This window comes from Corvus cornix, chromosome 1A, assembly GCF_000738735.6.
Source record: "Corvus cornix cornix isolate S_Up_H32 chromosome 1A, ASM73873v5, whole genome shotgun sequence".
NCBI lineage: Eukaryota > Metazoa > Chordata > Aves > Passeriformes > Corvidae > Corvus > Corvus cornix.
The window spans coordinates 63,940,981-63,967,967 of record NC_047057.1 but is presented as its reverse complement, the minus strand read 5'-3'; the positions used below and the strand labels follow the sequence as shown (position 1 = coordinate 63,967,967).

At 43.8% G+C, this 26,987-nt stretch overlaps 2 protein-coding genes across 3 annotated transcripts; one reads left to right on the top strand and one right to left on the bottom strand.

Moving 5' to 3' along the window:
* Positions 1-13,355, bottom strand: MANSC4 (MANSC domain containing 4). Of its 2 annotated transcripts, XM_039570693.1 has the most exons (5): positions 13,268-13,355; positions 5,847-5,990; positions 3,495-3,890; positions 1,991-2,125; positions 1-1,064 (listed from the first exon to the last, which is right to left on the bottom strand). In XM_039570693.1, exons 3-5 carry the CDS (start codon positions 3,721-3,723, stop codon positions 391-393), a joined length of 1,038 nt encoding a protein of 345 aa, XP_039426627.1. In that variant the 5' UTR covers positions 3,724-3,890; positions 5,847-5,990; positions 13,268-13,355; the 3' UTR covers positions 1-390. The 2 variants fall into 2 exon arrangements, with proteins under 2 accessions (XP_039426627.1, XP_010408535.1); XM_010410233.4 differs by lacking the exon at positions 13,268-13,355 and having other exon boundaries at positions 3,495-3,887; positions 5,847-6,173.
* On the top strand, positions 12,459-26,987 carry KLHL42 (kelch like family member 42). Its single transcript, XM_010410843.4, is given in 4 exon segments — positions 12,459-12,513; positions 12,516-13,377; positions 19,758-19,951; positions 23,749-26,987. Coding segments are annotated over 4 exon segments (1,563 nt in total). The 3' UTR covers positions 24,201-26,987.

Here is a 26,987-nt window from a genome sequence, read left to right as displayed (position 1 = left end):
TTGTGTATTCCTGCATTCCATGGGATGTTTATTCATTTGGTAGCAAACAGACAAGCACAGAGATAACTACAGCAGGATTTCTCATCCAGTTAAATAATTCTCTGCCACATAGAGATACCAACACTGCACCTGCAGTGAACCTGGGGGAAAGTATTACAGTGTTTGTCAGACATTAATTGCATCAGATTATGAACCTAAATGTCTCAAACAGTGGGAGCTGTTAGTGGGTGCTTCTTACCTAAAGAGATGAGGAGTTGTGTTTCATCTGCTGAGAAATAAATCATAACCAAAATATGCTGAACTAAGTTATCACTGGTTCTGTGGGAGAAGTAAGCTGGCGCAGGGGGTGCATTTTTAAAATCCTGTTTGTTCCATAGCCAGGATGGTGTTTCACAGATTACCTTTGACAGGAGCATATTTTATGAGCTGTCTGGACATGGTTCTTGTCCTTACAGGTTTATAGTGACCCCTCCTGTAGCTGCAGCACCCGGCTGTGAGAGCAACAGTGCAACAGCACAGGCAGAGGAGAGAGGAGCAAAGGACAACAGGAATCAACCAGACCCCCAAAGCTGCAGCTTCCCAGGCAGCTGCCTCGTTATCCGATGTGGAATTCCTCCCGCTGTAGCCTTTGGTTTCATTGAGGTGCTGCTTGCTGCTGTTCAGGCGAGGAGGGGTGGCCACGTGGGATAACACCTTGGCGGGCCTGGGGCTCAGTGCTGAGTGTGCAGTTTTCTTGTCTGAGCTGGTGACTGACCTGCTGCTTGTCCTCTTAGCAAAATGCTCATCTGCTGGGGAAGTTTCTGCCCTGGGATAGGCAGTACCTTCAGTTCTCTGCACTGTCAGGCTCCAGCTCGGGGTGTGAGTATTTGCTGGTAAGCCATGGCTCGTGGCTGCAGATGGAGCTCGGAGCAGAGGAGAACCTGGCATGGTGGCATTGTGAGGTTGGCATCTTCCCCACTCAGGGGTCTTTGTGCTGTGCTGCCTCTCAGGTTTACTTGCTAAGGAGTGAGCATTTGGCTCTTGGGATTTCAGTTTCTCAAAAATGAGAAGATCTGGATCAATTCCTATTAAATTAGAATAATGTTAGTTTATTGATAGCTTGCCTGTACACCCACAAAAAGGATCCATGGAGACAGGGGCAGGGCAGGGAGCCCAAATAATTCCCTTTTGGATTGGAGGTGTCACTGCCTCAGGTTATGGGACACTTCATGGGATGCAAGGGATGTGCATTTTGGGATTACACACAACTTGCTATGGGATGCTTAGGGAAGGAGCCCAAGGTGCAGAAAGGGTGGGATCTAGGCTACTCAGGGTAGGGAGATCCAGGAAAGCTGTGTGTGTGACAGTTTGCACCAGCAACTGGAGGGAGGCTGCACCCTGGGGGCTCAAACATCCCAGTGACAGCAACTGGGGAGACTGAGGTCCAGACTGGGCAGCCTGAGCATCTCAGCCCAGCTGCTGGGGGACTTTGCATTCTATATATGTGTGTGTATATATACATATGTATTTATAAATATACTTATTTTGACCCACAGAAAAAGCAGGATGAGGCTTTTGGTGCTCCCTGTGTTGGTGCATCTGCTTTATGTGTTTGTCTGTGTTACCTGTGTGCTTGTGGTGCATGTGCCTAATGAAAATAAATGTTCAGCCTTGCTGCTGGTTAGGTCTGGGGATGTGGAGCAGTGGCAGCCTCCTCTCCATCTCTTAGAGCTGGGAGGGTATTTTGGCCAAGGACAGTATTGATGAGGTACTCAGAGCATGAGTCTTGAGAGCAGGGTGGATCTCTGAGCTCCTTTCTCACTGAGTGGAAGGGAGGGGGGAAGTATTTTCAGAAGTAGGTGTATTAATGAAAAATGAAAAAAGTTTTCATCTGTTTTAGGGTTGTGTGTCACTGCAGGAGATCATTTAGCACAGCAGCTGACCTGGTATCATTTTAACATTTCCCATAGTTGCTGTCTTTTCAGCCCTTATAAATGAATCGCTTAATTACCTGTTGTGATGTTGTACAAAATGACATCAACCCCAGCCTTTAGAATGCAGCTTTCCAAAGCTGGGCAGGACATGTGCAGGCAGTTCTTGTTCTCATGAATGGCTCCATGGTAGAACACTGCTAGATTGCAGGAGACTGGAACCCATAAAGAACAAAGTTGAGCTTCTCAGCAGAATGACCATTGCATTTTGCATGATGTTATCTAACATCAGAAGTTCATTATATCTGCCCAGATCCTGTGGGAAGAGAGACCAGATCCTGTGGTTCTCTCATTATCATACAAACTAATTGAGCACACAAAAGAGAACTTATATTCTTATTTTACATCTGGCCTAGAACAGCCATCTGAGTTCTACACGTGTATCTCATTAAATAATAACTGATTTAAAGTCCTTTGAAGTGCCCTCTAATGTCTCTGTTCTAGTTAAGATTGTAACAAAACTTGCTTGACTATATAAGAACACAAAAAGGAGATTTTGAGTTACCATTTATTATCTCTGTAAGTATCCAGTCCCATACGGGGGGATATGAGAAAAAAGTCTGTTGTCCAGATAGGAACAACCTTGCTGAAATGTTTTTCTCACATCACATTATTTAAGACAGAATTTGATTCTTCCCAGGACTGCTGCTGGGACTTACCTAACTTATGTCACTGTCAGGTTCTCAAGGTCATACTTTTGCTCATAATTCAAAATACCATCAAAATTTATACTGACTTTTTTTAGTAACTGGTGCCTCACTTTCATCGTCCAAAACCATATCCAAATCCCTTTCCAGTCCGGAGAGTTTTTAACAATTTAGGCACCAGGACACATGTACTTCATGTATCCTCCTAAAATACACTCCTGTAGAGTAGTACCAGTTCAGTGTGATACAGATAAAGTACAAGGCTTAGGACAAACAATGATCTTGCTTATTTTTGCTCTGAGCCTGAGTTTACCAGGCTGGGGAAAAGGGGTGGCCAGCTGAAAAACTGCTATCATTGATTGCTAGAGCTTTATTGTTCTGGTTTGCACCAGAAACATGATGTAAACATGGAATAAGAGAGTGCTCTTTCCAAGGACATGAATGTTCTTGTATTTCAGAGAAGGACAAACTGTGTGTCCTCTCCACTTTCCCTCTCACCATGTCCTAGTCTGATGCCATACTCCATGAAGAGACTGCTGCAGGAATCACTGTCACTGGTTGTTCTCTTCAGTAGATGGGGATGAATACTGAAGAGTTTCTCTCTTTGTAACAGAGATCCAAAATTTCAAAGCAGACCCTAAGATTTTAATGTGTTCCTAGTGTAGTCTTCTACAAAAATACAGATTATCAATTTCCTTTCTATGGGACTGAAGTTGGGGCAACAGTTACAATGTGCCTCTGCTTTCCTGCCTCAAAAAAATTTACAGATCCTCCTTCCACCCCCTCTATTTCTTCTTCAAGTGAAGGACTGTTTATATAAACGTTACCCAAAATGTGGGGTTCAGCGTGTGCCATGACCCTGCCAACAAGCACTCACCATTCCTCAGAAGGCAGCAGGCTCTGCTGCACTGTTGGGGTGAGATTTCTGCATAACCCTTCAGCAGCTGGGCTCCCCTCCTCTGGGATTCCCGCAGGTCGACCAGGAGGCCTGGGAAGCGCCGGATCCAGCAGTTCTTGTAAAAGGCAGTGGGCGAGCAGAGGCACTGGGACTCCCCAGCCAGACCCAGAAGCAGCAGCACTTCTGCCACTGCCACCAGCAGAGCCATGGCCCCGTGTCAGGGCTCAGGGAGCGCCCCTCTGCTCCAGGGGTGCACGGAAGGCTGCACCAGCACTGCAGAGACCATCCCTGGAGGGCTGAGGATGCTGCCAGGTCTGCCAGGGGCGTGAGCAGGGTCTCCTCCAGACAATGCCCATGGCGCTGTTTGGGCAGCTGCTGGATGGAAGAAAGCAGCCATTTAATGAGCTACAGAGGACTGTAACAGTTATTATTGTTGCTCTCTAACTTAATTATTTGGAGATGGTTTTTGAGACACAAAAGGGACAGGTTGGTTTTAGTTGTTCGGAGAATTTTCTTGTTTCTGTGGTCCCCTTTTTGGGTCTCTTGACCTTCTCAGACCAAACTAAGCAGGCAGTCTTGAGATTTGGTGAATAATAGCAAGCTCAGCACATTGTTCCACCTCATTTTGTTCAGGAGCACTGTTACACTCAGCACAGAGAAACAGCTCTGTTTAGGATCTGAACACTTTGAGTTATCTGGTGACTGCAGATATTTGCCTTCTTTGCTAACAAATGAACCTCCAGCCAGAGGTGGAGGTGGAGATCTGTTCCTCTTCCCTACACTGTTTTGATTTCAAGAATAATACAATTTTATTGGCAAAGATCTAGGACCAGATGAACTCTCTCTGACTGGAGAGGGCTGGAACCTCCATTCAAGCTATGAGAGAGTTCTGCCCCTACTAAGTTTAAGAATATTGAGCAGTCTATACAAGGTTTTCTGCTTGGGAAAGGCCTGTCAGAAAGAAAACACAGCTGACATACAGGGAGATGATTTTTCAAGCAGCTGGTCTGAAAACTGAAACTCCCATGCTTTGTTTCTTAATAGGAACAAGTCTGATCCCCGATTCCCACATTATGCCTGTCATACAGAAAGGCTTGAAAATATTACAATACACGAGTTCATTTAAACACAGTGGACTATATAGTGAGTTTGAGAGAGTTAGGTAGAAGTACGGTTGTCTGCAATAAAAATTGGGTGTTCAATATATAAGAATATTTTACACTGTGTTTTTATCCTTCAAGATTAGAATCAAGGGATTTCCCCCTTTCCACATGAAGTATAGATCAGTTACGTGGAGTGGGGAGAACCTCAAACTCGTTTTAATTCTTCATTCATTACAGATGATGTTTGTTTTTGCAGAACTAGTCCCCCAGTTTGGAAATGAACTGACAGGTGTAATATTTTGTTCCTTACACAGCTCACTGGAAGGTTATAAAGCCCAGAGCAAGTTAACCCCTGTTGATCCATCAGCAAGACCAAGGCATTATTTTATTCATTGGAACTATAATTAGGAGGATTCCAAAGAAATGTCTGTTGTGGGGAATATGAGAATTAAACTGTTAGAAAGAGGGTAAGCGGGTAATTCTTCAAGCCTCTGTCCTGAAAACCAGCTCTTGGCACTTGTGTTGTTTTATTTAGTTTTGGTAGCTGGATATTTTCATTTCTGTGATAATCAGCACTTACAACCTTAAATACATTTAAAAATACCTGACAGCTTGCACTCAGTGGACTGCACAGGGAAGCTTTTAGCCATTTATCTACCATTGCCACAAGCGCTATTGACAGTGTATTTTTAAAAATATTTGTTTCAGCTTTCCAAATATCCCAAGGTATCACTTGTTATAGAACACATTCAAAATTTGGAAAGATATGCCTGTATTTTGGCATTACGTCCTGTGTTTAGTATGAATTTCAGATCTGTTTTGTTCTGTTAGATTTGCATGCAAAAATGTTGGTTTCTGATTGCTTTCCTCGCTCCTACTCTTCCTGTATCTCCAAGAAGAGAAACCTGGAAGACTCTGAATAACTCTGAAGCACTTAACAAGGAGATTAGAAGTATTCTTTCCTCCTCCTCTGTCTCTGAATAAATGGTAAGGACAGAAACAGCTGCAGGGAAACTTTCTTGTTAATGAAAGATAAAGAAATTTAAATAAGTGAATAAATGGCTGCTTTAGGCAATTTCCTTTAAAAACAGAAAACTTCTGTCTATTAAATTTCACAGTCTTCTCCAGCTTCCCCTTAATTTCACTTTGACTTTTCAATGGGAAATGTAAATTAGTGCCGAAATTTTAATTCACAGACTTTTTGCAAGAAGAAATCCCCGAGTCTTACCTGCAAACCAGTGGCTGATTTTCCATGTGCTCTGCAAAGAGGGACCAAGAGGCTTTCACCGATACAGGGGAGTGTCCGGCCAGTACCAGACCAGCGCTTCATGTTATTTAGCAACTCCTTTCACCCGGCTCCTCACATTTCCTCCTGGAAAACAAAAAGGCAGGGGCCTGTTTCCTGTGAGAGCATGGATGTTTTTGCAGACCTTTCAGTAAAAGAGATTTAAATGGACCTGCCACGCTGGAACAAAATGATCTTTTTCATGATTCTTCTTACAATCAGAAGCAGTCCCTGAAGTTTCCCACCTGGGCTGGCAGTTCGAATGGCACAATCCAGGAGCTTCCCAGCACAAAGGATTCATCATCAGGTATTAACTCTTCTTTTGCCAAACAGAAGCAAAAGCAGACACTTTTCCCATATGAAGTAACAGATATGTCTTGAGTTTTGGAACTGTATTTAGCTTTTACATTCTATTACTCAGAATATGTAAAGACCAGAAAGGATGTGTTTAGTTGTAGAATCATGGAGTGGTTTGGGTTAGCAGGGACCTCAAAGCTCACCCATTTCTACCCTCCTACCACTATCCCAGGCTGCTCAGAGCCCCATCCCACCTGGCCTTGAACGCTTCCAGGGATGGGGCAGCCACAGCTTCTCTGGGCAACCTGTGCCAGGGCCTCAGCACCCTCACAGGGAACAACTTCTTCCCAATATCCCATCTAACTCTGCCCTCTCTGTCAGCGTGAGACATTGCCCCTTGTCCTGTCACTCCAGGCCCTTGTCAGTAGTCTCTCTCCATCTTTCCTGTGGGCTCCCTTCAGGCACCAGAAGGCCACAGCTGGGTTACACTGAGCTCTCCTCCAGGTATTGTGTGACAGCAGCTGGAAGGTGACAAACTGAGAAGTGAGACCAAGCAGTTTCCCCGGTGAGGTATGAACCTGCCCAAGTCCTCCTGTGAATGTCAGTAATGAATTTAATCAAATGTGCAGCATAATCCCATGTGACATCAGCATGAAGTGCCCTGCCTGTGTTGTGCTCCACATAAATAAACTGAATTTCAATCCTGTATTAAAATCATCTTTATCTCATTTTTCTGAGATATGCACATGTGTTTTCCCTTTATTATAGCAGTGGTAAGGACAAAATTTTAAGTAAACCAAGTATACTGATAATTTCAGAATATGTCACTGTAACTCTGTTAAGGTATAAAAGTTTAAAAAGACTAATTTAATGAATCATAAAATAATGAAATGTAAATACATGGAAAAAAATTAAACCAAGTCTTTTTGATGTTATTCAAATAATGTGCTTGCTTTCTTTCTCCTTTAAAATTTTCCTTGAAATCAAAACACTCTTGCAAAATATCTAAAGTCCAACAAAATAGCATTTTTGAGAGAACTGTTTTGTCAAAAACAGTTATTAGTGGTCAGGTTTGGGTTTGGAGCAATATATCACATTTTTAATGAATCTGACCTTCTCCGAGGTTAGGGACAAATGAATCTAAAGATTCTGGTTTCAGTCCCATCCCAGCAACATGGTAAAATGAGGTGAAATATTACAGTTTCTGTTTCTGGGGCTTCATGCAAACCATTTTTTAAGCCCTTGTTTCCAAGGGTTGCCAGGCCCTGCGATTCTCTCAGAGCTTGGCTTCCGACTAATTCTGGCCAAAGCTCTGCCCCAAGGCTGGGGACTGTGTGATCAAGCAAACAGCAGATTAGATTCATAGAAATATAAATCTGCTGGCATTGCAGATCAACTTGAGCCAAGTTCCATGACAAAAAGCACAATGTTTATCAAACACTGATGAACAGATGCTGATTTGTGGCAGAACTTGAACTAAGCAAAGGAGATGGAGTTTCAATCTTGTGGAGAATTTTTATAGAGCTGGATACTGAGCGGAAGTCTTCCATGTGGATTACCATCCATCTTACCTAGTTATTATGTACTAAAATTCAGCTCTGCCTGTCTGCACCAGGATTAAAAAATATCTGCTGTTTTAAAAGCACCCAGTTTAGTCTCCTCCAGGCACAGCTGCACAAGAAATTCCTGGCTGTGGATGCACAATACATTTGTGCAGAGCAAACATCCCTAAGAGGAGGTACAGCAGCAGGCAGAGTGCTCCAGCAGCCTGACCCCCGTTCAGGTTTTGTCAGGGAACACTCATTTCACCTGAGGGAGTTTCAAAGAAATTCCTTACTGGGTCTGTGGTGTAAAAAATGGGCCAGGTTGAAGGCCATTGTAAGGATTTATACTCTCCCACCTCCACTCTGCTGGCCGGTGCCTGGACTTCCTCATGATCCACAGAGAATGCCCACCACACACAGACTCTTGGGCCAGCCTTTTTCCTGCCCAGAGAGAGCTCAGGAGAACACACTTTAGTATTAATCACTCAGATGTGACTAATCAGTACTTGATAGTAAATAATCTGCTTTCAAAAAATATGCCACTCCAAGTACCCTTTCAGTAGTGCTGCAACATACCTTTATTGCAAGGAATAAATTAAACAGCACATTAAAAGCAGAAAAAAACTAACAAAAAATTTTAGGGAATAAAGTATAAACAAGTGCTATTAGAAGTAACAGTGCTTTCCTTCTTTTCTTTTTTTTCTGTTTTTGGAACAGCATTGCTAATGGCACTGGGTAAGAAGTGCTTTGTTTGGCTGGGAATCTGAAAAGAGAAATTACCCTCGTTTAGCAGGTCATCCTTCACAAATCACAGAGTTCAGCTGAAGGAAAATTATGCTCTGGTCAGTTCCTCTCAGGAATGCCAAGATCTTTTAGAACATGGATATTTTTAATGCTGAAATACTGCAGGGTAATTCCTGTGTTCCACAGATGCGTACTTTGTATCCTGGGACAGGGAAAATGGCAGCAGTTGGCAAATCCTTTCCAAAAGACCAATTCCTGTCTTGAGTAGTTCCACTATTACTCAATACACAGTTCCCTGGCAGTGCAGTACAATTCCCTGCCATCTCAGAGGGCAGAATGTGGCACTTTATATTTTATATCAGATAGCATGGATATTTTAAATATCCCCAGATTTGGTTCCAGTTCACACTTTACACTAATAAGGCTGAAAGGAATTCAAATCTTCCACTGTTTTTTTCACTCAGTGTGGTCCTTTCCTCAGAGCATTCAGGTCGGTTTTACTCTCTGGTTCTCAAGTATTATCCAGTGTCTCTCTGGCTTTACTCTTCTTGTCTTTGTAGCAATAACTCCTCCTGACTCTCTGTGATTCCTTGCTTTTGCTATGTTGGGAAAGTCAGAGGGCTATAGAAATGTGTGCCCAGGCAGAGATAGGCTCAGATTCTCTGTGTCATGGTTGAATGGTCTGTTACAAAGGAGTTGCTGTATGAAAAAAGCTTCTTCCATTTCCATGTCCTTTTAAAAGAAAAGAGTGATCTCTCTTCAGCCTTGGAAGTAATTCAGACATTAACTACAAGAAAATAGTTCAGGCATCAGACACAGAGAAAAATTATGTAGCACAAATGGCCAATGCAATCCTGGAGCAAGAGAGACCTTACTGACACTCTCTGATGTCTTCACAGTCCCTTTGTTGGCACTTGAGAACACCTTTCCTTGGTATCAATTTGTCTCTCAGGTACTGTAAAGGTAGACCTGAACTGTCTAAAACAGCTTGAAGATTTTGCCCCAGGAGCCAAAGTCTAGAAGACAAGTATTGTAATGCTGAGCACAGTTACCCTCGTCTTCCTCTCTGTTTAAGTGTCTTGTTCTTCAGGGCATCATAAACTCATTTAACATCTACCATGATTGTTTTCATGCTTGATGCTTCAGCATGTTCTTGAAGGATGACAGATGGTCTTTCATACTTGTTTCAAAGATCATGCAAATCCTTCATGGCTCTACACTACAGATTTTGGCTTTGTAGCTCTAGAAATAGAGTTCCCACTCTGAAAAATACATTTCCTATTCACTTAAGGTACAACCAAGATGACTGCCAGTGAAACAGCAAAGCCTTTTCTTTGATTCCAGTATAATAACATGTATTATTGATCTTAGAATAAACCAGTAGAGCAGTAGACTGGAAGACAGGTGACATTATCTCCACAAAAGTGGAACAAAAGAGTAGCCCCTGCCTTGGTGCATTTGCAGTGTAAGTAGTCTATAAGCACATCACACAGGCTGACTGATGAGTGTAATAAAAAACAAGGGACCTGCCCTGTCAGCACACTCTGGCTTAGCACAGAGAGATGACAATCAGCCCAGTAAAAACAACTGGGTAAGGAAACAGGCTTTTTGCAGAAGTGGCCACTCAGTAGTGCTGACCCCTTGGGCATGTGAGAGCTCCTGCTGAATGCAGTGGGTGCCCTCGAAAGTTTGCTGGCAGGAATAAAACACTTACTAGTACATGCCAGAACTGATCCAGCTCATTAACAAGCCTCATGGACTGTGAGGAAGGAGGACTGGAAATCCCAGGCTGAGTGGCAGGCGCAGGCACATCTGGCAACATATGGCCAGAGAAGAAATATTCCATCCACCCAGGCTGTGGTGTCAACACTTTGAGGCTGAACTTACCATAAGTGACTACATGGAAAAAGCATTCACCAATTAGGAGCTAACTTACAAATCCATGAAACATAAGGGACTCCCAGGCAGATGTCTAAAGATGGCAATCCTGCTGTATTCCAACACAACAGCTTCCTGGCCATGCCAAACACGAAATCTCTGTTTTCCTCAGAAGTACTAATGATTAAAATTGCTTGAACTGTCTGCCTGTGGGATTTAAAGAACAAGAAGGAATTAAGGGTTGGACTCCTACTGAGGTGGTGAGACATTTGGTGTGTGTGATGGTCTTTTGAAGGGTGAACCTGAAGCAGAGAAAAAAACAGCCCAGTGCTCATACTTCAGCTTCAACTCTGGAAGAAACCAAAAAGCAAAATGTGGTGCTTCATCAAGGACAGAAGACAGGAAAGTGGAATTTGAATATTAATTAAATAATGAGAAAGACTGAAAGAGGAACACAAACCAAGCAAATAGTGACACACAATTAGTAGGAAAGAGAAGGCGAGAGGTGATGGGGACCCAGCTAGTGAAGGCTGCTGAAATTACCTCTTTGGGTCTGGTTGAGATCCTATATAAAAGGATTTCAGAACATGAAATGGGCCCTGCAAAAGCAAGATGATGAAGATGCTTTGAAGTGAGGTGAAAAACAAAAATGTGCAGAAATCTACCTCACCTCAAAAAATGCTTTTATAAAAGTCAGCAGAAAAGAACACCTGTAACTGAGACTGACATTTGCGTTATCCCTATGGCCTAGAGTTATGAACCTGAAGATCAACAAAACAGTGAGAGAGGATCATTTCAGAGAGGAAATGGTAAAAGGTAAACAACCCTGTCTTCCTTAGAAGAGAGGGGGAAAAAAACCCACAGAACAGACTAATACCACTGAAATGTTTTAATAGTGGGGGGAAAGATCCTTTCTGAGCAGTGACAATAGGGAGTTGTCTGAAAACTAAGCAGTCTGCACTAACTGGACATGAGTCACACTACTGCTAAAGGGAAAGATTTTCTATGGTCTGCAATACCCGAAGAAAGTATCTTTGTAAAGAATGTGTTTTGAACATCTTCATAGTAAGTATCATCACATAGGAATATAGGCATGGCAGACTTCTCATCTGTTTCAGCAGGTGGTAGGGGTTTTTTTAAAAAAAGGACTGTCACTGTATTTCAAGAATATAGCAAGGCAAACAGCAAATCTGTCATTTTACCCCTGCCCAATATGCTCAGTTGTTAATTTGCTCTTTCCTTGTTCGTGTCAAACAAACTCAGGACCCTGGTACGCAGCTCACTCTCATGAGATGTCCTGTTCCAGGAACTTAGTTTAAATAGAAAAGATGGAGTAGCAGAACAGGTTATGCAGTGTCTTCACAGGGCAAACCAGGGGCTGAGACACGCAGGGAGTCGGGAGGGTCAGAGCAGAGTTACGCATCGCACTTGCCATTCCCGAGTCCCACTGCTGCACTGGCCGTGCAGTGTGAGCTCCGGGAGGCTTTTGCTCGGGAAGGGATGCGGCAGTGCCGGGGTGCAATGGCACCAGGCTGGCTGTGCCGCTCCTCCGCTCTGCCAGTGCGCGGATCCAGGCACACACACGCTGCTTTTTCCCTGCGTGTGTGGCTCGGGAATGTCGCCCCTCGCCAGGGATGCAGCGGTACATTTATGGCAAGGGGTTAGAGCTGCGGCTGGAACTGCGATCCCGGCCCAAATCAGGAGAGGGGAGCACCAGGGGGGACCGCTGCGCCTCTGGGCTGTCCCCTGGAGCCCAGCATTGGCCTTTCCACCGTGTCCCTGACACCCACCCTGGCTGGGCCCGGGGATGCCCTGACGGCCCCCCCGGCGGGCAGAGCCGGAGCGCTCAACATTGCCTTTTTCGGGCTTTTTTTCTCTTTCCTCCCTGTGTGCGGTTGTTTTTTTTTTTTTTCTTCCCCTTGTCACTCCTTGCAGGGCCGGAGCGGCGGCAGCGCCTCCCCGCACCCCGGGGCCGCTCCGCCCATCCCATCCCGGCCCGGCCCGGCCCGGCGCGGCCCGGCCCGGCCGGCGGAGGAGGAGCCGGCGCGGCGGCTGCGGCCGGGCTGAGGCGCGGCCAGGCCCGCGGTGAGCGATGTCCCTGGCGGAGCGGCGGCGGCGGCGGCGGCAGGAGGAGGAAGAGGAGGGGGAAGGGAAGCAGGGGATGGGGCCGGTGCCGGAGAAGAGGTGGTGCAGATCCGGCTGGGGGACAAGTGCTACCCGGTGTGCAAGAGGAAGCTGATCGAGCAGAGCGACTATTTCCGAGCGCTCTACCGCTCGGGAATGCGGGAGGCAGGGCAGGGCCAGGAGGAGCAGCTGCTGCGCGGGGGGCTGAGCGCCCTGGGGTTGGAGCTGGTGCTGGACTTCATCAACACGTCCTGCCTGGCCAGGCTGGAGCAGGAGGAGGGCGGCGAGGAGGAGCCCCCGCTGCTGGAGGAGCTGGTGGAGGCCGCGTCCTACCTGCAGGTCACGCCCCTGCTGCGCCTGCTGCTGTCCCAGGTGCGGCTGGGCAACTGCTTCGAGCTGCACCGCCTGGCGCAGGTGTACGGCCTGCAGGACCTGCACGACGCCTGCCTGGACTTCATGGCCGCGCACTACCACCAGGTGCTGCGCAGGCCCGACGCCCGCCCGCACCTCCTGCTGCCCCCGGCGCTGCAGCAGCAGCTGCGCGAGCGCCGCATGAGGGGCACGGCCAGCCTGGTGCTGCTCGGGGACTTGATGGGCGCCTGTCCGCCGGGGCTGCCCGCCGGCTGTCACCCGGCCGGCTGTCACCCCGCCGGGGACGCGCCCTGGGCCATGCTCAGGTACGACGAGGAGGCGCGGCGGTGGCTGCCGCTGGCCAACAACCTGCCCGCCGACCTGCTGAGCGTCCGCGGCTACGGCTCGGCCGTGCTGGACAATTACCTGTTCATCGTCGGCGGCTACCGTATCACGAGCCAGGAGATCTCGGCCGCGCACTGTTACAACCCGTGCCTGAACGAGTGGAGCCAGCTGGCCTCGATGAACCAGAAGAGGTAACCCCTGCTCCCTGGGATGCTCGCGTGTCCCTGCCTGGTGTTGAGATAGGTCCTGTTGGGTCACATGGCACTGGCTCAGCCTTAGGGATACGATACAGACCTGTCTGTGCTCTGAACCACCAAACAAACCCGATGAGAAAATTCCTTTCCTGCTTTCGTTGTGGTATATTATGACTCCAGTAAAGGAAGTGACAAGTTTTCCTGCTCTTAGTGGGGATATACAGGCTATACCAGGAACTGGAGATGGCAAAAAGAAATTATTTGGAGCAGTTATCCAGTGGTTTATACTTCCATAAAAATGCAGATGTTTTGTAGGCCTGCACTTCAGTGAAATACCAGAAAAATGTCAGGAAGATGGTGAGAAATTTCTCACTTTATGTGAATATTTGGATCTGGGAATCATTCATTGTTTGGACAATTTGTCTTTTTAACCTTTATCCTTTTGAACTGTTCATTACACGTTGATGTTGTAGTTGGTGTTCAGAAACATTTGTGTAATTTGTACTTGAAAGAGTAATGGAGACCTAGCCCTGAGGAGGACCCGAGAAGAGAGGCCTTCTCCCTGGCCAAGGTTGTAGCTGCTCTACCTTAACCACACTTTGGAGTTATAAAAACAAAGGCTTTCATTTCACTGAAACAAGCTGGCTTTGTTTCCAACATGAACTTCCTCTTTGTTTCCATTTTAATAAAATTGTTTTAAATTTTATCTTTTCTCTCTGAAAAAGTATGGAGGCCAACATTCACTCTAGAATGGAAATTTTCTCTATCCAGTGAACTGAAAGAGCATGCAGAGACCCAAACCATTGGCATAAATGCTTTGTATCCGGGTAGTCAAAGTGCAGTCTCTATTCCTGTCTCCATTTAGCTTTTGCCACCTAAACCCACTCAAAACAGGGATTTGACCTAAAATTAAGTCTTTCCTATCTCACCTTTTTTTTTTTCCCCCCCCCACTTCTTGTGTTGTCGAGAGAGTTTTACTAAAATAATCACCTCCGTAATCAGTCATCACAACTGGTCAGGAACTGTTTTTTCAGTGTTTCTGACTGCTTGGAACAGTGTTGGGAAAAGTTTCATCTGTAAAATGAGTGTTTGGCTTTTAAATACTGAAAACACCCTTTGTTACTGACCTGTTTTTTAGAAGCTGAGCCTGTAGCAGAGTTCCTTGAGATGCCTGGGGACCTGAGATGTTTTAGCTGGCTTCATTCTACAGCAGGACCTATGTGAAAGGGGTTGGGAGCACTTGGCCTCGCTAGAAAAGGAGGATGGGATCAGCCCATGCAGCATCTCCTATGGAAATTAACTTCCCCACAGAAGTCCCATGCTGACCACGTCACAAGGTTCTGTTTCTGTGATGTGTATAGCAAGAGAGCTGTTACTATGTCTGGTGACTGCAGCTTGGGTTTTTAAAAAATACCTTTTCAAGGCTGTTTTTGCACCTTGCAGTTTGTGTATTCAAACTCTAGATCACCCTTTTTTCCTCCACCCTTGCCCCTTTTTTTTTTTTTTTTGCTAGGATCTATAATCATTATACTTGAAATATGCACATGGATGTTTTCTGCTAACATTACTGTTTTCAATGGAATTGCCATGCTAACTTAATCTTCAAACCCATCTCAGGTGACAGCAAGGCGTTCCTTTGAATGGAATTTCACATTGGCCGTTCACTGCAGAAAAGCAGCATGCAAATGGATATTTTTGGAATAATCTCTAGTCTTATATTCCATGGTGGTTATTGCAGGCCAGAAAGTACCCAGAATTGCACCCGCAAAGTAGCAGGGAGGATGTTGCTCCCTGAGTAACTGGGGGAGCTTTTTTTCATGGAAGCTCATCTGACCCCTTCACAAAACACATTTCTGATTTTATGAGCTTCATGAAGTCTCATCTCTGCAGTTGTTAATTGTTATTTTTTCTGTATGACAAACCATTTCAGCTCCCTGATGACCTGCTTGGTGTTTTGTGGCAGGGAGGGATGGCTTATGCCCTAGGAGCCAAGAGCAGGGTCATTTTTAACATGAGGGGTTTGCATGCTACATGACCAGTTCCGATGCCTGTCTGCAACACATCTGTCCTGCAATTAGAGCTGCAGTTTGCTTGGCATTGTATTTTTAGTTTGTTATGCTGTAGTAAAATAAGCAGGGTGGTTGCCCAGCCTTCTGGTTAGGAATTACAGCCATGTGACTGTCTGGCAAATGAATTTATGCCAGCTGATATAATTACATCCCGTGGATGAAATTGGACATACCTTCAGGGAGGGCTCTAGTTTCCATTGAAGTTGGTTTGACTTCAGACAGCAGAGGATCTGGATTTGTCCTGCATGAGTGACTGCATGTGTTGGCCTCGAGGGAAGGCTGAGGAGTTATGGATGTAATTGTGCTGCCCTTCTGTTCATATGAGAGTTTTCTGCCCTAAACAAACCTTTGAAGTTCTATGGTATTTTTATTGTGAATTATTTCCATTGTCGTAATAGAGAATCCCAGGATGCTGGGATTCTCTGCACATGCTTAGATGAAGCAGTCCTAACCTACTTCTGAGTAGAAGACAAAAGCCACCTGAATATTTAGCAGCCGTTCTGGTTTGGGTCATCCCTGTTGGCTTTCTTTCTAGGTGTACAGTTCTTATTACTTTAATTTCAAACTTGTTCACAATAGACAGCTCCTGTGTGTTGTTCTTGTGATGCCCCCAGGAGCCCGAGAAAGTGTTATTCCCAATTTCTGCATACACAAGGGAGATAAAATGATTTGCTCAGGCTCACAAAGGAAGCCCGTGACTGAGCATGGCATTTCTCATCGTCTGAGTGCTAAATCCAGTGCTGGTCACAAATAGTCCACATCAGATCACAGTTTCTAGACCTTTTCATTCTAGAGGTGTTTCTGTACTTGGAATTCTCCAGAGAATGACCTGAACTTTTTAATGGAAGCAGCTCCATGTAAGTGTTGCCCGAGACCACTTGTGGTCTTTGGGGTCAAGAAGGTAACAAAGTGCATAGGGGACTGTTGCAGTAATGTCTTGGAATACCTTGCCAAACCTTTTTTTTTTTTTTTTTTTTTTAAGTGAACAGTGTCTGTTGAAATTTGCTACTTAAAAATAATATAGGATTTCTACTGCATGTGCCAGTTTGAGCTGTATATTCCACTTCTATTTTCCTTCAGAACCTTCCTACTCATGGCAGGTAAATCTTCCAGGCTTGGAAGACCATAGTAGGACCCTGGCTGGAGTTGGGCGCATGCACGTGGAACATGATTTTTGTGAGCAATCTGAGCCTGAACTGCCGCCACTCTGAGGACTCCTACAGGAATATAGGAGATGATGCTTCTAGAGAATGCTACTTGTTTAGGAGACCTTCTCTTTCCTCATTGTATACTTTTTTTTAAAATTCACTCAAATTTCTTCTGTGCTGGTGAAATATAGACTTCAGAAATTTTTCAGTTACAGCCATCCATACCTTATTTGTCAGAAATGTATCACACACATCCAAAGCCAAATGTTGGATGCAGAGTACTCTGCAGACTCATGTAAGTAACTCATTGAAAATATGTAAAACACTTTGGAATTGCTTTGTAACTGTGCTTTCATGATTCCTTGTCTCTGTTGTAAGTGCTTTAACTCTGGTACAAAGAAGTCATCTGATTTTTGAGAAATTTTAAGGTTAAATTGATTATTTGGCAGGAAAAAGCAATGCTGGTTAATCCAAGGCTCAGGTTCTGCAGCAGGACCAAGGCTACCTTGCAAACAAATTCACATTTAGCTTGCTCTTGAAATCCTCCAGCAATGTAGATCCCAGCCTGCCTTGGAATCCTCCTCCCAGATGTCTTGTTCCCATGTTTAGCCACCCCTCTGATCAGAAAGTCCTCTCCAGTATCTGGGCTAACTCTTTTTTGTTGTACACTAAGTGAGATTGTCAGTGAACAAAAACCATGTGTGCTGGTCCTTTATAGCCACTGCCCCCATGGCCTCCTGCAGATACACCTAACACAATCCAGAGCCATGGGGGGGGTTTGGGAAGCTGTGGAGTGTTGTCTTGTGTGCAGAAAGCCGCTCTGACCTCCAGCTCCTCTGCATTCCTGTGTTACATTTTCCTTCCTTTGTGCACGTAGTGCTTTGTACTTTATTGAGCGAAGGAACAGATTTTGAGCAATGGTAAAACCCCATGGCTCCGACTCGCTGGTGTTCCTGGGGTTCTGTTCAGAGTGAATGGCGGCAGCAGGAGGCAGCTCATACCTTGGCTTGTCCCAGCAAGAGGGGACCCACTAGGCCTGGTTTTTGGAAAGTACATCTTGATCCCTCATGTTTCGGCAAGTCGCAGGTGTGAGTGGAGTTCCGTTGTGGTTGAATCTGACAGATTCGGCCTCGCTGTTTCCAGGCTGTAGTCCATGGAACAGTTGTTGGTTGTGGAGAGCTGGCTCCCTGCTCAGTGTTTGCTTTCCTTGGTTCCAGCTGCTCCAATGCATTAAAAGAGTGTAAAAATGAACTGAGTATTTCCTAATGTTCAGTCTCCGTAAAGACACCTGCTGTTACTGGCATGTAGAGGAGAATGGTAGAAGTTTTTCATAACATGTTGAGCCATTGTCCAAACTTTCATATAAAGTGTGCTGATGGATATTTGCAGCTACTTTTGAGTAAAATGAACCTTATTGTTAATGAATTCCATAAATCTGAGATACCTCCACTCCATTTTAATGAGTGTTTGGAAGTGGTTAAATGGCTGACACAAAGGTTTTTGGCCTCCTTTTAGAATATTTAAAGCTGGAAGTTGTGCTGTTTGTGTTTCAATAAGATAATATTCCCTGTGGTTTTGCCCCTTTGTTAATTTTTGGGTTTTTTTTTTTTTCTGTCCTAACTTTTACAACAGGTATATTCCTTTGAAAATCATAATTTTTTGCAAGTAGTTATCCTCATTTCATACCTGCTATTGATTGCTATGGTATTCTGAATTCTCTAAAATGGAAAGCATAATTGCTATTGAGGGAATATGAACAGACTGACCTAATCGCTCATGTCAGGGGAAAAAAAGTGCATAAAAGCAATTAATTCCTTCAAAGGAGCATTTTAGTTTCCAAAGCTGTATCAGGATGACAAGAACAAAGTGATTCCATCTGGAAACAAATCCTTTTTCCAAATACATTTAATAAAAAGAAGTTGCAGGGCAGTCTGCCGCTAGGCAGGGTTCATTTTGTCCAGACAAAACCCTGCAAAAGTACTTAGCAGTAAGTTTTGAATGTTGGATTCCCACAGGGTGGAACTCCCTTTGCTGCCCAGCAGGCCAGTGCAGGTCTGAAACATCATGTCAGTGTTACAGACACAACACAGTTCCCTGTTTGGCTTTGTGCTGAGCTGGTGCACTCCAGGGACTGCCACACATCCAGTTAATTGTGATACTCATAGTAAAGTCTCAATTGTCTCAGCAGAAGAGAAGGAACAACCTTTTTGGGCAGTGAGGCTGTTCCTGGGGAGAGGAAAAGCTCATCCTTTGTTAGACCAGCTTCCCTAGCTGGAAGGAAGAGCTTGAGCATCCAAGAGTTCTGTCTTCACATCCTCCGGTTTCTTCCTCCAGACCTGCACCTTTAATACCCATGGACCATTTGTTCGTGTCTGTGTTACCTTCAGGGTGTGAGATAGGAGACTTCTTGTGCTTCAGGAATTAGGAAGTTGCCCTTTGCCGTGTGTGAATTTTGAGAGCATAATGGAACAGACTAAGAAATAAATGACCAGTTCGGAGGGCATTGGTCATGGAGTGCAATGTAATTTTTGTTCAGCTATGAGTAGGACATAATTTACAGATAGATCTTGCTTCAGAGGATGTATTTAGTGATTTATTGCTGAACAGGGTACAGAAGATTCTCTCTTCTTTCTTTTGCAGAACAGGATTCAATGTGTTCCACTTTAAATTGCTTTTTTATTAGGGTTATTAAAGAGAATCCATAATACAGCCTAAAACAAGTATGCATTCATAGGCATCCATCAAGTCTTGTTTGAAATTTCTGCAGTTTTAACTGAAATTATATCCTTCACTGTGTGTCCATGTAATGCATTTTTCTCTACCGATGGCACATTACTAAAAGCCTAATAAAAACGAGCTGTCTACTGAGCACATTGGTTAAACCGAACATTCAGAGCTGAACTGGCACAGATATAAAACAAAATATTCCTCAGCCTCTGCAGCATCATCAACAACATCCAGAATGTCACTGGGTACTGTCCTGAGTAATTCCAATGTAGTTACAGCATTTTGGCCTTGCACAGAAGAGTTCAGATGCTGCAGATACCTGAAGTGATGGTGCAAACTGTGAGTGGTGAAGCGTGTGTCAGAGCATCAGAACTTTCCTGTGTATTTCTGTACATGATGCAACTCATTTCTGTGCTGCAATCTGTTCTTTCAGATCCAACTTCAAGCTCCTGGCTGTCAGTGGAAAGCTCTATGCCATCGGTGGCCAGTCCCTTTCCAACGTGGAGTGCTACAACCCAGAAAATGACTGGTGGAATTTCGTGGCGTCCATGCCAAACCCTCTTGCAGAATTCTCAGCTTGTGAATGCAAGGGCAAGATCTACGTTATTGGAGGATACACTGCACGAGGTAACAAGTTTGCTGTTATTTCTTGTTGGTTTTTACCTGATTGTTTCCAAGGCTCGGATAATTTTCTCTTGTTTTTCAGGAAAGCTTTTGAACTTGTGTAGAAGGCTGCATAATGCTCATTAAAAGACATAGAAATAAATGGCTGCTAGAAAATAATTGACAAACAAAACAAAAAAAATAGCTCTGTCAGGGAAGAATCAGGTATTTATATTTTTTTTCAGAGCCTGTGTGGACCTGGGGCTCTGTTATTTGGAGAGAACAAACTAGTGGGTACTTCAGCACCCAGCTTAGCTGCTACCCCTTTTCTTAGATTTTGGTCACACAGTAAATAGAGGTCTCAACAGATATACTTTGTTTACTTTTTAAATACCTGGTTTAGACTGTCAGAAGGAAAAATGCCTAGAAGATACCTGCCTGCATTAGTATTTCTCATGTACTAATAGATGTCATGGTCTTTTCACTACAGTATTTAATTGTTTTCACAGGCAAATTCAAGCTATACCTTAATAACTTAATAGAATAATCAAAAGCTGAAGCAAGAACCCACACTTTTAGCTTACTTGATTTCTATACCAGATTTTCTGAGGACACTGAACAAAGGGAAACATTTGAAGTTTCATTCTTTTCTGACAATTACTTTTCTTTTATCCAGTGAGCAAACAAGTGCTGTTAGAAAGAGCTCCCATTTGTTCATTCTTTAAGTACATAGTGCCATTTTTTGGGAGGCAGACCATTTTCTCAAAGCTTTAGAAGTCAGTTTTTTAAACATGTCAAATATTCAGTATTTACCAGGATTTCGTAAGTTTGAATTTGGCCTTTGCCCACTTCAGTTGACCACAGTAGTTTTAAGGGTTTTCTTTCCAAACAGAAAATGAAGTTAGAAGACAGATCAGCTTTTGCAGACAGTACTGCAAGCAAAGCTAAACTGATGTTAGAACAAGCTGTCCCTTCTAGTGTCTGAGCAGATTTGAGCTCTGAATCATTTTAAAGTTTATAAAAGACACACTGCCACCCCCTGTGGTCCTTTTGGTAATGAAAACCCTCAAACACATTTTGTCCAGACCACTCTGACCCAGAGCCTAGTGGCTTCTCTGAGAAAAATGTGCCAGTGTCTTATATGGAGAGCTGCAGTCCCAGTCCTCTGCTCATCCCCACTATGGCATCTTTTGGGGCCATTGTGCTCCCTCATGTCCAGCACTGGGACTCAGAATGCCTGGCAGGAAACACTTGTCATGCTGAGAAGTCAGATCCAAAGGGAAACATCCTGTGAGACAGGAGAACGAGGAGAAGGGGTTGAAACAGGTTAATGGGAAGTCTTGTCTCTAGAGACTGGAGTTAGCAGTTTGGCATTTTTATCTAGAGAGAGAGAAAGAAGCGGTAAGGTGAAAAACCTCTGACTTGGTTAAGAGTGCTACACAATCATGGGAGGACCAGCTTTTCTCCTACACCCTCTGCACTCTGCAAGTTCTTTTTCTGATATTTGTGCTGTTCTTTCATCAGGCTGCCTACTCCTGGTGTCATAAAGAGGAAGATTAGCACATTACTGATTCAGATCCCATTCCTTTTAAAACTCCTGCACAAGGCATGTGCAGTCAGGATTGCTGCCCTGTGTCAGGCTCCTGACTCAGTACTTGCTACCTGTGGGTTCAGCTGAAGGAGGGTAGTGAGTTACCTCTGGCTTCCTCCACACTCCAGGGGATTGCTGCTGCCCTCCAAACCTCTGTTGTTTCCTAGGTCTTTTCCTAAAAAGCCTTTTTTGATGGAAATAGGGCTATAAAACAATATGAAGTTTTGAGCAGTAGATAACTAACACATTTAGGCTGAAATGTAACCAGCTTTACAAATTTTATTCCATAAAACTTCGATTTATAAGATGAAATGCAAATCCAGGATCACTCAGGACAACAAACACCTGTGCTTGTTATAAATAATTTCCCAAACAAGGGTCTGGAATCAGTTTTTCTGTGACATCTTGGCTTAGGACAGGTAGCAGACTTAGAAACCAGAATTGCCACGATTAACTGATGATTCTCCTTTCAAATTATGCAGGTGTCAAAGTGTTAAGGCCTAAAGATCTAAAAAACGCTTAAGGTTTATTTGCTAGTTTGTTACATTTACTAGATAAAACACGTGCAGCAATTAATGGATTTTATGTTATGTTATTTTTAGTAATTTTTGGTATTTCTGTTTATACCTCAGTTTTGGTAGATTTTTGTGGGCTATTTTTTTAATTTGTGTAGAGCTTTCTCCTGAGACTGCACTTTCCAAAAGATGGCGGGATCTGGAATTCCCCACTGTAAATTATAATGACACTTCTTGAATAAAGTCCTTCTCTTGAGTTTGCAGCTCTCAGTTGTGAATGTAGATCCTAACAGAAATTCCATGTCAGGCACTGTGGTGTTCATGTTTTGTATTGTGGGTTTTGTTTTGGGGGTTTTTTTGTTGTTTCAGTGGATATAAAAGACCCAGGCTGTGGACTGAGCATGTGAGGGCCACATTGCAATGGACTTCTATTTCATACACCTCCTCTCAAATAGCACATTTTCCAGGGGAAGTTTACTGCTGTAGATAGTCATAGAAACTTAATTGGGACTTCTCCCCTTAATGAGTCAGTGAATGATACATTGTTTGTAGACAAAGGTCATCTATGTGTAGAGCTGCAGTTTCATGGAGCATTGACATGAAAAAAACCAGAGTGCAAATGCTGGAGCAGCACCTCCCTGGTCACACCACTGATGCACTTCATTCACGACAGTCCAGTTATATTTGGGGCTATTTATACCTGTGCCCTTATAGAACTCGTCAGTATGTCCCTGTCTGCTCTTCCCCTGGGAGCTCACTGGAAGTCATCCTGCAGCACAGACTGGTAACATGGAGCAGATTTAATAAAAGACCCGTCTGGAGTCTGCAAACCTGTTCCCGCTTGTCAGTTGAGGCTGGATTTGAGCTCAGGTCTCCAGAGACTGGAACTGAATTTACTGAGTCGTGTGCGTTCTGTGATAATTTAGTGAAACCTTGGGCACAGCCAGGGTCTTCCCTGTGCCATAAATCAGGGTGGCATCGTAACAATTTTGTGGAATAACACTATTGCCAACACAAGCATTCACTGAGCACTGAGCTGTGAATTATGGACATGATTTCAGCTTCTTTCTGAGCCTCTGCCTGATGGCAGAGCACAGAGTTCCTGGTTTTGAGATGATTTTGACAATGTGTTTCTCTCTTTAAAAGGTAGCCCTTAGGTCATCCAGGCCACTTGCTGAAATGTAACCAGCTTTACAAATTTTATTCCATAAAACTTCAATTTATAGAATGAAATGCAAAGTATCAAAGTTAAGCTTGGATGATAAATCATCATTTGACAGCCATTAATGAAGCATACTGTCTTCATGATAGTTTGATTCATCTGTGACCACTTCTGGAGAGGAGAATATTACTCCATTTCTCTTTTTGTAAAAAAAATTCTTAGGTATCAACCAGAGACAAAATTAAAAGCATAAGTTAAAAGGTAGGGATTATTCTGCTAAAATGTGCATGCCCAGAAAATTTACGTCATGTAATGTGCCAGAAGTAGCATAACTTTTTTCCCTTGTGCCAAGGAACAGAACATTCGAAGTTTTTTTGTCAAGGGCAAAGTTGTCAGTGATCACCATTTCTCCCCTGGCTTGCCCTGCTTGTGCACTGCAGTGTGTGAGCAATCTGCAGTAAAGGCTGGGACACTTGGTCGGGAAGAAAAACGCTCCCCCACGAGTGCCTTGTGACAGAATTACCTATTTGTGAATGTCTCCTCTGTGTTTCAGGCAGGAACATGAGCATCCTGCAGTACTGTCCCACTTCTGATTCCTGGACCAACTTGGAGCTGTGCGATGTGCACGTCCGCAAGCAGCAGATGCTCTCTGTGGAGGAGACCATCTACCTGGTGGGGGGCTGCATCCTTGACCTTGGACCAAACCAGAGATCCAGCCCCAGCGAGGACGTGCTGACAGTGCAGTCCTACAACATTGCCACCAAAGAGTGGCTCTACCTCAATGAGAACTCATCCAAATCCGGCCTTAACTTGACTTGCACTCTCCACAACGATGGAGTCTATATCTTGAGTAGGAATATTACTCTGTCTTCCAGCTTGGAGCAGCGCCTCTTCCTGAAGTACAACATCTTTACAGACACTTGGGAGTCACTGGGGCGCTTCCCAGCCTTTGGACAAAACATTCTGATCTGTTCTATGTATTTGCCTGATGGGCGAGAAGTGTAACAGCGCCAGGGGTTTTTTTTCCGTTCCTTAACCGTTCTTTGATGAAATATTGCTCCCTCTGAATAATTCCACTTTCAGAATGTAATGTGTTTGCATAATGCAGGCATGAAATACTGATTCTGTTCTCTAAAAAGATTTCAGAATCCAGTGTGAAGAGAAATGCTTCCAGAAACAGTTTTAAGATTTCAATTTGAAAATTTTACTGGTTTGGATTAAAATATCACCAGGTATTGTTTGCAATTTAAATGTAAAATTATTGTGTTGGCAATTGATATAGGAGTTCCAAAGGCAAAACTGATCAGTCTGGTTTTATTCTTCATTTTAGTAGACAGTGTAGAACAAAACAAACATACACATTTTCAAAGTGGAAACAATTCAATAAAGTAAATAATTAGTATAATCAAAACCACAACAGGATTTATTTCTTTCAAAATACAGTTTTTACTCAAGCAGTGTTCTGTCAAATGCACACTGTTTCAAATTGTTTGTACTATACATTTTTATCTCTTCCACAGCAGCAACTGAGATTCTCAAAGGTGCCAGCAATTAGGGTCCCATCAAGAAGAACTTCTTCTGAATTATTTGTGGTGCAGTGCTTTGCCAGGGACTGGTAGGAATTAGCTAGAGGCTACAGTTGCTGATTGGAAAGTAGATGCTCCTTTAGTGGAAGTTGGCAGCATTTCTTGCTACCATTAAGACAGAGGTAAAAAGGCTCTTTATTCAAAGGGTGGAGTTTCCTAATTGTCATAAAGGTTTAAGTTTAGTTACCTTGTTGTGTTCTGTAGTACTTAAAATTGAGTTATAAAGATCAAATTGTAGTTGGCAACAAGCTGCGTGTTATGAACGTGTCCCTGAGCATGTGCAGTGGTGATCCTGGTGCAGGCAGTCCTCCTCCAGGCACATCCTGGTTGGTAACACTCCTGTGGGACACCCATGGGAGGCTTGGCTCTTGTCAATGACTCCCTGACAACATCCCCCAGAGCAGGGGCACGTAAGTGTTGGCTCTTTCTTGTTTCACCAGGAGAGGTTGCCTCAGGTTTGCCACCCTATGTTGTTTCTCTCTCTAAAGGGCACTGTAAGGTGGGCACTGTGAGCACTCCCTTGTGAGGATTCTGGAGTGGTTACTCCAGGAGCTTCTCCCAGGTCCTGCCTCTTGCCTGAGAGAGCTGCAGCCATGACTGGCCCCTTTTCTCTTTGTAGCTGACAAGTGCAAAAGCATCTTCTTGAGGTGACTGCCCAGGTGTGGAATGTGTGTCCTCACAACAAGGAGAGGAAAAGCTTTGGGTCACCGTGGGAAGAGCCAGGTTAGATGTGTGCTAAACACATTGCAGGGATGCTGGTTCTGCTCCAGCCGTGTCTGCACATGATAAGATGAGATTTAAAGCACCTGAACAAGTTCCTAATGTGTGGAGATGTCTTTTTTGCTTCTTCATTAGAATTCGGGAGTCTTGAATCTTCTTTTGAAGACAGGTGTCTGTTGTACAGAGGCAGAGGCAGCAATAGTTCCCTCAAGGTCCTTGTAACTCCTTGCTTTTCCATGGTTTTGAATGAAATCAGTCCTTGCTAAAGGGTTATCAGCCTTAAAGTGCCTTACCAGTCACTGCTCATGCCTTAATCTTGGTGCTTCCAATCACCTATAGCAACCCAAACAGAAAATCCCAGGAAACTTCTCCAGAATGTGGGCATTTGTGTTTGAACATTTTTAGGATGAAAACAACCATGACACAAGATATTTTGGAGGTCTAAGATTTACCTTTTTGGGTGGAACTTTTGCAGCCTGGTGGAGAATGTCATACCTCAGCCCAATCTGGTGCCTGCCACTCAGCTCTGTATGACTTTAATTAGCTAAGTCCATGTGGATGTGTTTTTATTTCCTTTGAAAACATTGTGCAGCTGCTGTGTTTTGACAGCAGTATCAGACCACACAATTGCTCTTCTGCATTGGTAACTTTCATAAGATGCTTATTTCAGAAGTGTTTCAGAATAAATATAAGCAGGGTACCATTGCCTGGTGATAAATTATCTCAGTCACATTATGCTACTTGCTTTCCTAAATTTCTTTTCAGTTCCAGGTTCAGTACCCTACACTCAACTGTGACCAATATTGGTGGAGGAAATCACATCCAAGTTGCAGCATTCCACTTCCAAGCAAATTAACCAAGAAAACCCATCACTCCTGGGTTTGCAGTCGGGTGTATCAAATCAAGTCCTTTCAAATCAATTCATTTTTAGTGCAGTCATAATTCCAAAAACTATGACATTATCTTCTAGGTGTGATAACTCTTTTTCAGAAGAGGCCTTTCCACACTGGGTTTATCTTGGTTTCAACTTCCAGTGATCAAATGACCACCTTGAAAACCTGGAAAACCTGCTCAAATGCAGAAGACAAAGATGTCTCTGACTGTAAATACAGTCAGACCCTTTTGTCAGTCCATGGTGTAAATGCCTCCTCCACTGACATCTAACAGTACTGCAGTCACAAATCAAAACTGGTGTTTAATTTAGTGGTGGCATTAATTAGTGTAATTCTATAAATATACTGCATTACTACAGGCTGAAATAAAAATAAATGGATTTTTTTAAACAAAATCCTTTACAGAAAAGTATGCAATGTGTGTGTTCCCATACCTCAGGAAAGAACCAAACACTGTAATGACTGTCCTGCACCCCGTTCATTTTCTTTTTATCAGTTTTATACTTTGTATTCGCTTTTTATATTTTGGGGCAAGAAAAGTGTCTGAGAGCCACTAACAGAATAATTAAAACACTGCTTTTTGCCAATGGAAA